This window comes from Microcebus murinus, chromosome 27 (assembly GCF_040939455.1).
Source record: "Microcebus murinus isolate Inina chromosome 27, M.murinus_Inina_mat1.0, whole genome shotgun sequence".
In the NCBI taxonomy this organism is placed as follows: domain Eukaryota; kingdom Metazoa; phylum Chordata; class Mammalia; order Primates; family Cheirogaleidae; genus Microcebus; species Microcebus murinus.
In genome coordinates, this window is record NC_134130.1 from 12,976,353 (window position 1) to 12,989,809 (window position 13,457).

A 13,457-nucleotide genomic window follows, 5' to 3' on the forward strand; every position below is an offset into this window, starting at 1 on the left:
GTGTGATTCAGTTTGTGTGGTTACAGAGGAAACCAAAGGGAAGAAAAATACAGGACCTACTGTTGAAAGAAGGAAAAATAGAGGGGCAATTATATTTTAGAATTTTTAAGATGTTTTAAGGTATATTGACTGGTCAGGTTATGAAATAACTTGAAGATGCATTGAAAATAACTGTGTATCATTCTGGTGAAGGGCCATTTCTTGGAGATTTGTTCATCTATATTGCTTCAAAAATCTAAGAACATGACTTCGTTATGATAAAATCTTCAACTGTGCTGTGTTTTCTTTAGAAAAGAGTTGTTTCAAGTTAGAAATCATTATTTATGTTGATAACATTTATATCCAGAAGTTATATTTTATGTTAAACTTTTATAACACATATGCCAATCAGATAAATTTTATTTTATAAAGAAAGGATTATTAAGTTCCTGAATATTTTCAAGTATAGAGAATTTCTGGACTCACTGGAAGGCGAGACCTCTTAAGGATAAAGGAATGTGGGGAAGAAGTCTACAAGGTACTTTCTAACTTTGCAAACTAGGCAAAGGAATTCCCAGGAATTGAGGAAAGTAAGTAAAAGTTTATAAACTACCCCCATGCTTACTTATTATGCATTATATTTTTTATCTTTTTATTTGAACAATGATCCCTTGTTGAGTTGTATCTATTTGGCCAGTTAAGAGTTTTGCAGGTCCCAAAGTAGACTGGTCATCAGTCAATATTTTCATACACTATCAGTTCTCAGGAAAGCACATGGTCTTACTTAAGCTGATGATATCTGTACTTCACAATGGAGTGATAGATATAATAATATGTGATGTCATTTCCTCTGTTTACGAGCTATATAATATGCCAGATATAAATAGCCACATGCACATGCAGCACTTAAAATATTTGCAGTTATTAGATTGTGATATTTTATAAGCTTATTGACCACTATCCAATTGAAAATTAACATTTTCAACTCCCTATGAGAAAATAAATATCCTCTTATCATTGCACACAAACTTGAAAGTGCATTAGCTTCCCAGGTAATTATTAATAGATTGATTCCAATGGAAAAATTCCAATAAAAATAATATTTAATGGTTGATGATTATAATAATAATAGAATATTGCTATTATTCTAATAACAACAAATACTGATTGTTTAGAGGCAAATTTTAACTGACATAAACCATGTAAACATATAGAAAAAAGGATTTGCTTTTAGTTTGACAATTAGGAAGCAAGAGGCACAAATTAGTGCATGCCTAATACTTCCAATGATTATTGTTAGCATATGAGTGAAGCAAGAAAGATTTATTCAACATTAGACCTTGGGAGACACAGAAGCTGTTCTAGGGACAGACTCCTGCAGTTTTCTCTTGAGCAATTCCTAAATGGTTGGAATAAATAAAATGCTTCCCAAAGCAGTAATATGCCAAGCCTTTTCCATCAGTCTATGGTTGGGTAGTCAAGTCAATAAGGAAAATCTCTCCACAAGCTTACATTTTATTCTATCTCACATAGTCAAATATATTCACAATTTTAAAATCTTTTCTTTTTCCAAAAAGAGATTAATAAAGTTCAACTTTTTTCCACACCTGTATTCTAACTTTATCTGCAGGTATCTAGAAGTTATTTTATAATCTCCTACTTTTCAACTTGTATTTTCCATTTCAAATTGCTTACCGCTCCAGAGGTTTCCTATCCGTTTGTAACTTGCTAGTTTCTGAAATGTTACCTTGGCATTCTCTTAAAACATCCCTGCTCATCAGCATGTCATAGCAAACTATGGAGATAGAAAGTAGACAGGCAGCTCGTGGAGGGCGACAGACTTGGCCCGATTAACTACATATCTGTCACCGAGTATTCTGGTGGAGGCATATTGGCCAATGAATGTGGGTCTGTTTGTCTCAACCTGTACTCAGTTAACGTGGACTGGGCCAGGTTTACCAGGGCTCTGGCGTTTGGATTGGCTCTCTTGTCCAAGAGGAGTTTGGTTACGCGGTAGTGGCCACAGTGTGCGGCAACATGGAGGGCCGTCAGGTAGTCTAGGGTCACGTCGTCCACGGGGGCCTTGTGCTGTAGCAGGTGCTTCACACATTCCACGTGGTCCCCCTGTGCAGCCATGTGAAGTGGAGACAGCCCATTCTGCACATCAAAAACAGAACAAAACCAAGTCCAGTTTTTTTTCCCATTATTTTCAGGTTGCAAAACAGAGCGAAGTCAATTCTTGATCTCTAGCACAATTAGTGGCAGGGGAAAAACTAATTTCCATTTAACAGCAGAATACATACCAGATTGTGTTTGGTGGAGAAGGAAGCTAAGAGAACATTTAACTTCATAATTATGCTATCATAGGCAAAAACACAGATTAGTGTGTCTTTTATGAATGAATACATAGTATGTATTGGCAACTGAGCCTGATTTTACAATTATCAGGGCAATATTAGATATATAAAAATACGTGATAGCTGATGCTCAAATTATTTGTATCCAATTCTATGCATAGAATTCTACATTCAGTTAATCTCTCTACCAACATTTCCTTATCAAGAGAGAGAAAGACAGGGGAAGGAGGAGTAAGTATGTGGATGAGGGAGGTAAGGAGACTTTGATCATCTCTTAGGTTCACGTTGCTCTGAAATTCTGTGATTTCTTTTTTCTATGGTGCTATGAGACTGGAATTGGACTTGGAGAGAGCAGGCAGGTAAGGTCTAAAAGAGTGTGAGCCAAATGTGGACCATGTGCCCAGGATCTCACAACTTTTAAATATAAGCATAATCTAAATCTGTCATCACTGATACTGCCCCAAACAGCCTTAGCCTTAATTCTAGAATAAAGTGAACAGCAGGAGCACAAGACAGCAGGTAATGGTCCGTTAACTATCAGTCTAGGTAAGATGTTCATTTTTTTACAGCTAAATAAACAAATTTACAGGAAACAATATCTAAAATTAGGAAATAAACTAGATTAAGAAAACACTTGCCCATTAAAGAGCCTGGACTATAGTCTTTTCTTAATAACCATGTAAACATGTCACTAGAAAAATTATAGTTGACCAAGTATCCAGTTTGGCAGCCACTACATTTAACAAAGCAGGGACTGTGTACAGATGAGATGTCAGAAAAGGCCCCCAGCCCAATATTCTCTACAAGGAAGGTGATTTCAACCGTGAGGGACAGTTAAAAAGAGATATAGTAATTCTTAATCATGCTAGTTTGTGGGTGATAGAGTATATGTGACTTAAAACATTATTAACATAATTTTATTTGTTTTTGAAGTAATCATTCATCATTACTGCCTTTATATTTAGAAATCCGTTAAGTGAATTTAGGAAAGAGGATCAGGCTGCTGAGAAGGTATTTATGCATGGGGAGGGGAAAAGATATAGTTAAGGGCAGAGTGTAGAAGGAACTCAGGCCTTGACAATGTTTGGACTGGAGTGCTGTGTGTCTATCTCTGAAATTTATCATTCTTTGATGCTGTTTTTTTTTCTACTTGAAGATTATTTATGTGGAAAATAAAATATTCACCAAATTTAATCCTTTGTTCATTTTGCACATATTTACTTAGCACCTCCCAAGCCCTGTTGGGGTTCTGTGGATGTAGCAGGGAATGCAACAGACAGGAAACCTGTCTTCATCAAGGTTATGTAGCATAAGAAAGGGAATCCAGAGAGGAAACAGACGTTGCGGGGTTAACTGTCATTCGGAGAGACATGGGGAGTGGTTGGAAGGTTTGGTGCAGCAGGATTTCTCTGCTGTTGTGCTGAGAATAGACTGAATGGACGAAAGGAAAAGAAGAGAGGCGAACATGGGCTCCCCTGCGGTCCCCCAGGTAGCGCTGATGCCGACCTGGCCCAGGGTGCGGGTAATGAGAATGTTGAAAAGCTGCTGACTTTGCGACACAATCTGAAGAAAGAGGTGACTGGGTTTGGTGACAGGATGTGGAGATTGAGAAAGAGACAAGCATGACCTGAGGTGTCTGGCCTGAGAAACTGAAAGAATGAGATGGCCACTGACTGAGATGAGAGTTAGGTTTAGGGCTGGGGATCCTATCAGGGACTTCATTTTATTTTATTTTTCATTTTTATTTTTATTTTTTTTTTTGAGACAGAGTCTCGCTTTGTTGCCCAGGCTAGAGTGAGTGCCGTGGCGTCAGCCTAGCTCACAGCAACCTCAAATTCCTGGGCTCAAGTAATCCTCCTGCCTCAGCCTCCCGAGTAGCTGGGACTACAGACATGCGCCACCATGCCCGGCTAATTTTTGCTATATATATTAGTTGGCCAATTAATTTTTTTGTATTTATAGTAGAGACAGGGTCTCTCTCTTGCTCACGCTGGTTTTGAACTCTTTACCTTGAGTGATCCTCCCACCTCGGCCTCCCAGAGTGCTAGGATTACAGGCGTGAGCCACCACGCCCGGCCAGGGACTTAGTTTTAAATGCAGTAAATCTGAGATGCCAGTAGACATCCAAGCAGCACCAGTGGGTTGACATTGGCATATGGGATTCTGCAGGCACACGCTATGTGACGTCAGCAGAGAGGCACTATTTCAAGATGGAACTGCAGGAGGTTTTGTAGTGAGTGAATGCAGAGAACAGACATAAAAACTGACCTCCGGGGGTTCTAGCACTCAAAGAGAGGGAGAAGGTTTACAGTTACCAAACTGAGAGGCCGGCTAGAAGAATCACCTACCACTCTAATAAGAGCATTACAGTCACCAAGAATAAGAGATGGGGTGGAGGTGAAGAGACACAGTTTGCTGAGAGCCAGAATTTTCAAAGAATGAGGGGGAGTAAAAGATAGATGAAGATTTGCTAAGAGGAAGAATAATGGGTGATTCAAAATGAGGAGTTTTATGGAAGGGAAGGGAGAATAGTCTCCATCAGGTGCCTATTCCACTCCCAGGAGAGTGGTACCACCTCACTCTAACCTGATAAGCTCCTCTTCCTCGTGGTCCTTACCCTACACAGACAATAATGATAATTATACAATTTTATAATTATCTCCTTGCTGATCTCGTCCATTCAATTCTGAGCTTCTTGAAGATATGGAACATGTATTATTCATCTTAATGGTGCCTTAATGACTAGAACACCTGCCTAGCACATTGTCTCCACTTAATACTATATGCTAGTTGGATGCAGAATAAATGAATACTATCACGCAGTCGAAGACACTTTATCCTGGATCCTTACATCTGAATATACTCGATTTTACAAGAAGACCACTTTACAAAATCCACCTAGGTAATACATGGTCTTCATTAGTGATATGACAGTCACAGGCAAGCTCCATAGACAAGATTATTTTATGGTTTATAAATCATATCTGCCTATTTTCAATTTGATGTAGGTTTTTTATTGGTTGTAACATGATTGCTCTGAAATTTTGTTATTTCCATTTAAAGTTCAACTTGTTTCTTCGTCAAAACTTTGCACAATTATCTCTGTATTACCCAGCTCAAAATTTGCATTTTAAAGAGATCAATACAACATGCACAATAGAGCTATAAGAATGAAAATAATGTAGATGATTTATTTCTCTTTTTTATATATTTCTGAATTGAGGCCATCTTTTTATGGCCTGTGGGGCACAGATTTAAAGATGAAGTTTATTCTACACGTATTTTAAATATATGGGTTAGTTTTGCTCCAAATGACTTCAATTAGATATTCAATTAAAATATATAAATTGAAAAATATCTGCTTATGCCAGCTGCTTTGGTTTCTTCAGCTTACCCTAGTAACAGCAATCTGTTGATACCAAACCTGTTTTGGGGATGGCAGATGGGGATGAATAAAGAGAATATGTATGAAATGCCCTTAGTCTAAATTTTTGTTGTATTTAAGAATCCCGGGATTTCTGCATATCACATTAAATAGCTTTGTGTAACTATCTTCAATTTGTGTCTCACGATATTTTCTGATAACCCAGAGTCGGGCTAGATAATGGAGAACTACCCAATAATAAAGCACTTAAAATAAACATTATAAAAAATCTTCAATAAACCAACTCACCATGTGGTTTTTTATTTATATGGAAAAGTGCTTCCCCCAGTGTTTAGCATATTGATAAAATGAGACAAAAATTGTTGGACATACTATGCCATAAAGAACATTATGCTTGTTTAATGGTTCTTTGTAGGGGATCTATTGTAACTCATACTTTCCATATCACCTCTACTACTCCCAAATTTAATCAACCAATGCCACTGTTAGAGTAAGTGTTTTTACTAGTAATGTCTCCTAAGAGATAAAGATCGGATGAGCTAAAGGATTTATCTTGTGTTGCTCATTGTGCTGCTTTAAAAGATAATTTTGCATATATTTTGTATATATTTGTATATATTTTGTATTTATTTTATATATATTATATATTTTGTATATATTTATATATTTGTAAAATTATACATTTTATAATTTTATGTGTATTTTATAAGATAATTTTGTATATATTTATAAAAGATAATTTTGTATATATTTTGTATATATTTTCATCTTGGAGAATAATACAAATCTAGACATAAAATAAGAGCAATATTCTGATTTGTGTAAAACTACAGATGAATTCAAATTTCCATCTTCATTAAGAAGAGTAGGTCAAAATATAGAAAGATTTTGAAGGTAGATAGTCAATACATCTTGTGAAAGTTGATCACAGGAATAGAGTTATTCTTGTCATACCCAGCCAAAATAAAGTCAAGAAGCCAGGGGGAAAAATCACCCAGGGTACAAAACATGGCTCCAAGAATATAATTCTCTGCAAGCCTGACAGATGAAACTGCTTATTATAAAACATGAAACCAGCTTTATCTACAGTTTTTGAGATAACTTGCTACAACTCTAGAACTGATTTTACCTACCGCCATTGCCCATCACTTCCCCAAACCCTTACTACTGCTAATGAACTTTCTCAAAGAGCAATATGTAACATTTCTCCTTGTCCATATCCTTCTAACCTTTAACCTTCTCTTTGTTCTTTGGATACACTCAAGACCACCGGGTCTGAGTGTATGCCCCAAATTGCAATTTCTTCCCAAATTCTTCCCAAATAAAACATTAAATTTACAGATTTGTCTCTACACTTTTTATTTTTACGTTGACAATCTTAATGCCTATACTTGTTAATTTTAATAATTTTAAAGTTTGATATATTCCTATTCCTGGCACACAAATATTGAATAACTAGAAAGTGCCTGGCTGATGCTTTGATTTCAAGAAGAATACAGATTATCAAAAAAGTGACTCAAAGAGGCCTTTGGATCCCGTCTTACCCATAATGGCTCACCTTAGTCCTCGCCAGCAAGGGGGCACCCCTTTCCAACAGAAGTTCCACCACTTGGTCATGCCCACTCCTGGCAGCGCAATGAAGTGGGGTCAGCCCATCCTGCCGAAAAAAATTAAAGAATTACACCCAAGTTCACCTTTTTTTTAAACCAAAATTGCATCTATTGCAACCATAAAGAGGGAGTTTCCTGAGCTCAAGGCTGATGACTCAATAAATAAGTAATAGAACTGCAATTAGTTAAATGATAGAAAGGAAGATGAGTGAAACAGAAAACAAGTTGGAAAGAGATCTTGATGGGGGGGAGGGAGGGAGAGGGAGAGAGGGGGAGGCAGAGAGAGAGAGAGAGAGAGAGAGAGAGAGAGAGAGAGAGAGAGAGAGAGAGAAGAAAACCGAGACAGGAGAGATTCCCATTCACTGGAATGAAACTGGCTCCTGGTCTTGTGTTTGCATATTCAAGAAGATGGAAAAAACAGAGTATGTGGCATTTTTTGAACTTTAAAGCCCTCCTCACCAGGACCACTTTCAGGGATTATATTAGGTTATAGCATTTTCATTTTGGTTGTTCTAACACACTCTTCACCTAAAAATCCTTCTTAGTGTGATTCATCAATATACATTCTCTCTTGAATGGTCAGTCCTTTCATAAATTCTCCAAAAATACTCCCTGATGCTTGTAAAAGAGAAGCATTGTTTTTTCATATTCTTTTAAAAATTTCCACACATATATTTCAACATTTGACAAATTACATAATCATTTCCCAGAGATGAAATTCATTATTAATACATGGGATTATAACTGTGCCAAATACCATACGGCACAACTATGTGTTACGTTCTTTATAAAACTCTCTGACCTTAATTAGTGTTTCTGGGGTAGTTACTGATTCCAGAGCAATCCCCAAGTGCTGTCTTTTATATTTTATGTCTCTGTAAGGTGGCATGATCAAAAAAGCAGAGTAGCTGGGAAATACAAGGCAGAATGTAAGTAACAACAGGCAAGAAGTGAGAGAGAAAATGAAATCTCGAGTACTTAAATTAAGTGGTGATTTGAGGCTTAGGGAAAAAAAAATAGATTGTCACAATGAGAGATGTGGAGCAGGCGCGTAGCAATCAGAGAAAATGATGGATGGAGAGGCAGTTGTGAGGATTTCAGAAGCTTCTGGTTGATCCAGAACTCTAATGGCCAATCTTTTGTGTCTCTGTTTCCAGGACACTCTCTCTAGGTTATGCTTTCCTGCTAATAAAAGTAATTCCTCTGACTCTTACAACACTCTTTCTGGTCCAAGGTGTTGGGATTTCTATGCCTTCCGTTTGTGCCTCCAGATTCATGCTCTAAGCCTCCTCTTCCCTGCTCTGTGTCCCTACAGACTGGCCACTCTAAGGGGCATCGGTGGGTGGGCTGCCTTGCCCTCTGGCTTCTAGTAGGGTTTGGCCAATGGGAAGGGACTCTCTGAGGGATCTCCCAAACGTGGCTGTGTGTCCTTATCAAAGGTGACACTCCTCCCAGTGCAGCCTTTCCTCAGAGTTCTTCCGTTTGAAGTTCTAGGAGCTTCCTCTACTTCTCCCCTTTCAGGTCTATGTTGATAACGAGCCCTGCAGTTTCTAGCCCTGAAACACTGCCACTGTCCCTTGTACCTTCCCAAGAGTCTATGCACAATAGTATAAACACAACCTTTTGTAATCTCTAATCAAATTACCAAATTTGAGTGTGCCATCTGTTTTTGGCTAGGGCCTTGACTGATAATGATTCTTTGCTTTGTTAAATCTGTTTAGCTAATATTAAGATACTGAGTATCTTAATATTAAGATACTAATATTAAGTATCTCAAAACTCAAAACCTTGCAGTTTTGGGTATCTGAAAATTAACATGAAAAGACTGCCTTTCCAGAAAAAAAATAGTATTTAACTACTGTAGTTGAGATGCCACATTATTTTAAAGTTTGCCAGATGGGAGCCTAAGAAATTGTGTTGGCAAAGTGATGAAAGGAATGACACTTTTGTATCTTGAGAGCAGTATCCGGGGTGGAACTACAGAGCATTAGTTGCTGTTTAAGTTATATAACAAGTGGACAGAGCTGATTTCTCCAACATATTCTGGATGCTTCGTCAAGACCTAGGGTTTGAGAAATCCCACCCTGTGAATGGAGACATCACCTGCAATGGCTCAGCCTATGGACTCTGAAGTCACGGAACTCTGGGCTGAGCCTCAGATCAGCCACCACGGTGACTCTCTGGGGCTCAGCTTTGTGACACACAAAATGGGGGTGATTTCTCTTGCCCTATTTAACTTACAGCTTTGTCTAAAAGGGACGGAGGGGATGCTGCCCCACATCATTTTCAGAAAAGGTGGTGTATAGTTTTTTACAAATTACATGAAATAGTCCTTGTATAATCACTTTGAAACCTCCAAAATACTCTCAGAGTAACAATAGGAACATTATGGAGAACATTTAATATACCCACAAGAACAGCAAGGAACAATAAGTATTAAATTAGTTCTACATCTTATATTTAATGATGCAATGTATCTGCCTTTATAAGAGATGTGTGAATGATGATATCCAATTCAAGTTGCCCAGCAGGCTAAATCTGACTAGATTTTGAATATCTTTCTACAAAGTATAGTATTAAGTGAATGCCAAAACATTCTTAGCAAAGTTTTGTATTCCAGGACTTTTTAAACTTAAATTCCTGAGCCTGTGTTTGAACGTTATGTTTTTTTTTCCTCCTCCAGAGAACCTCCTTGGGTTCTCTTTTTTCTACACTAGCATCAGTTCATCCACTCTGATGTGGAGAATTCTGAAAAAGAGAGGTCAACAGATGTTAGAGGGACACCATTTATCTACCGGTAACCCACAACATTAGCTTCTTACACTCATTTCTTTCTCTAAGTTTCCCTTTTCTCACTCTCTGCTTAGATCATCATTCCAGTGATATATCCTGAAGTCTGTATATTAACACAGGCTCTGCTAATTACCCAGCCACGCACCCTAGCTCAAGTTCCATAACTCTGCTGAAATCCATTTTTCCCTTTGGTAAGTCCCATTTCTCAAATAAAGACCTCCATATTTTCTCAGCAAGAAAATACTATATACTTCACAAGTTGTTAGGAAGATGGAATAAGGGAATATTTGCAAAGTACTTAGTAGGGTGCCCAGAATACCATAAGCATATGACAGTTGGTAGCCATTATTGTTATTACTTTAATTATTACATCTAATAACAAGTCGCAAGAGTGATCCTCATTTCTGATATGTTGTTTTTTGTTCATCATCCTTTAATTTTTTTGTATACTTTTATTGTTTGCATTGAAATATGTATTTTAATATTTTAAACATAATCTTTATATGGGGTATCCCCACATTTAAATAATAAATAAGCCTAAAAACAGAAAAGAAAAATGCCCTTAATAAAGCCTGAATTAATAATTTCATTCTAACTAGCTATAAAATTTGTGTTTTAACATTAAAATGAGGTTTTACAGATACCAGGGTTCTGGTGAAAATGCCTCAGCATTTCATACTAGATCCTAGTCAGTCAATAATGAGAATGTCAACCAGATGCAAAATATTTCAATGACTGTCAAAATGGTAGTGAGAGTGGGGTAGAAACTAGGGGTAAGATTTGTGTTTTAGTTACAGGAAAGCCTCTATAGATCTTGTTTTTTTCCAGATAATGAAAACCTTGTAAATGAGAAAAAATAATGAGAAGATCAAGAGAAAGTTCTTGACAGACTATACTAAATTTAGAATATTTGTGGTTAAATTGATTGCTAGGGGAAATCGAGAACTTTATGACAGAAAGAATAATACCCATTTTTTAAATTCCATAGATAAAAGCTCTATTATATTATCTAAAAGTGCAGTCAAAGGCAAATTAAACATTTTTCTATTTTTAAATATATTTTCAAAGGGGGAAAGTATTTAAGAAGTAAACCATATTCTTTTGTTTTAGTAAATCAAAGATAATAGCTCCAGAATTGGCCTCCCAATTCCAGCCCTTGATTTCAGTATTTACCTCTTGCTTAATTTTGCTTTTGGTAAGAGGGATATAGTTCTTTTAGCAATAACCAGAATGGAAAGAACCTAGCAATGCTTTTAAAATCCTACTACCGAGAAACGAAAGAGTATTTTAACTTATGGAGGGAGGGGAAGCTCAGTGCTGTCATTCACTATTTTACCTAATCCTGGGGTATGCTGGAGCCAGGTCCCATGCACTAAGGAGAGCCACTGTTGCACATCTCTTCCCAATTCCGCATTTAGCTATACCATGTTGGTATAGGCTCTAAATCATGGTGGAAATATTTTACACCACGGAAATCAGCAGAGGCAAAGCCACAAATCAAGGTGTTTTGTTTGGTGGTGTTTTGTTTTGTTTGAGAACCTATTATTAAACTTCTACCAGCACGCTGCTAACCTAATCCCTTGGCAACTGTTGACTTGGGTCTCTGTGAGTCTAGAGACCTAGTCTGTCTCATTAACTGTTGTATCTTCAGTGTTCAGGGCACCAAGTAGGAACTCAACAATTATTCATTTAAGGAATGAATGAGCAGAATGTCCACACAATGTACATTATTAGAAAATCTATTTTTTCTTTTTAAATACTTGAATGAAATTCAATTTATTTGCTGTATCTAAAGGCTAGCCTGGATAAAATATGGTCCAAATATTCCCTTCATAGAAGAAGAAACCACAGATTACATTCAATTGTTAACTTGCTCAAGGACAATTAACTAATTACAGAGCTAGCTTAAGAAAAATCCATTTTTCCATATTTTCATACTCTTTTGTGAAAACACACTGCCTAACTGATGTTAGACTTTTTAATTGTATTTGCAAATGTATGCAAACCATGCAAATTAGAGCATCTTTTAAAGAACTAAGTAAATATTATGATGATCAATAATAACAAAATCAAATGCCTCAATAATGAATGCCTACTCCAGAAAAGCATTAACAAAAGCAAGGTACAAAAGACTTTGGGCAAAGGCCAGGCACGGTGGCTCACACCTGTAATCCTAGCACTCTGGGAGGCCAAGGTGGGAGGATCGCTCAAGGTCAGGATTTTGAAACCAGCCTGAGCAAGAGTGAGACCCTATCTCTACTAAAAATAGAAATAAATTAATTGGCCAACTAAAAATATATAGAAAAAATTATCCAGGCATGGTGGTGCATGCCTGTAGTCCCAGCTACTTGGGAGACTGAGACAGAAGGATTGCTTGAGTCCAGGAGTTTGAGGTTGCTGTGAACTAGGCTTATGACACGGCACTCTAGCCCCGGCAACAGAGTGAGAGTCTGTCTCAAAAAAAAAAAAAAAGACTTTGGGCAAGATAAAAATCTTTTGCATTTACAAACTGTTTTCTTTCCATTGATAATCTCTATTATTAGAGTTTCAATAGAAACAAAAGGGTCAATATAAGGGGAGAAATCCTGTTAGTAGAGTATACTAGATAGGTGACATTATGTTAGTAATATTAGTAATGATGTTAGAAATATAGCAATATGCAAACACTCTTTCCTTTAAGTATAAAGGACAAGTAAGTAAAGCTTGTGGCATGTTGCATACTGTTCCAAATTCTGCATATTCACAGGATAGTAAAGGAAAAAGCATGCCAGCAAAGCAAAGGGTAGAAACCATATAAAACTCTGGACAACACAACGAAGACTCTGGACACCACAACAAAGATCTTGACAGATACAGAAAACCACTCCAGAACTCCTGCATAATGTGACACACAGCCACCATGGACCAAATGTCTTAGAGAAACAAGATTAAGAAAGCAAGGTTTCCTGAGGTGAATAAAAACCAAAATTTACCCTGGGATTGGTGTAGATTCTAGAAGCTTAAAGATGATAATATTTATTAAAAAATTTTTTTTTGCTAACCTCAAGATTTGCAAAGGAACTAGATTTGATCCTGATTGCTTGGACTATGAGAGCATGAAGTCCCAGAATTTAATGAAGTGAAGACAAAATGCTACAAGGAACACGTTCTATCCACCATCTTTCATAGACTTTTTAATCACATATTTTGACATTTTTATATTATAGGAATGTCTGAAGCTTTGCTGAAGTCAGTAATTAACCAAATCTATTCTAGATAGACAATATTTAAGTATTTGTTATATGTTTAAGCAAACAACTGCATACTATATAATGTCAGTAATATTATCAGAAA

At 36.9% G+C, this 13,457-nt stretch overlaps 1 protein-coding gene across 50 annotated transcripts in view; it reads right to left on the reverse strand.

Annotated features, from left to right (window-relative positions):
* The window catches only part of ANK2 (ankyrin 2), a 559,765-nt gene that overhangs the window by 112,874 nt on the left and 433,434 nt on the right, over positions 1 to 13,457 (reverse strand). For all 50 annotated transcript variants that reach the window (XM_075998052.1, XM_075998068.1, XM_075998071.1 and 47 more), the window contains 2 exons: positions 7,280 to 7,378; positions 1,939 to 2,136 (listed from right to left, as the gene is read on the reverse strand). In XM_075998052.1, coding sequence (XP_075854167.1) covers positions 1,939 to 2,136; positions 7,280 to 7,378 — 297 coding nt within the window. The remainder of the gene's footprint in view (positions 1 to 1,938; positions 2,137 to 7,279; positions 7,379 to 13,457) is intronic.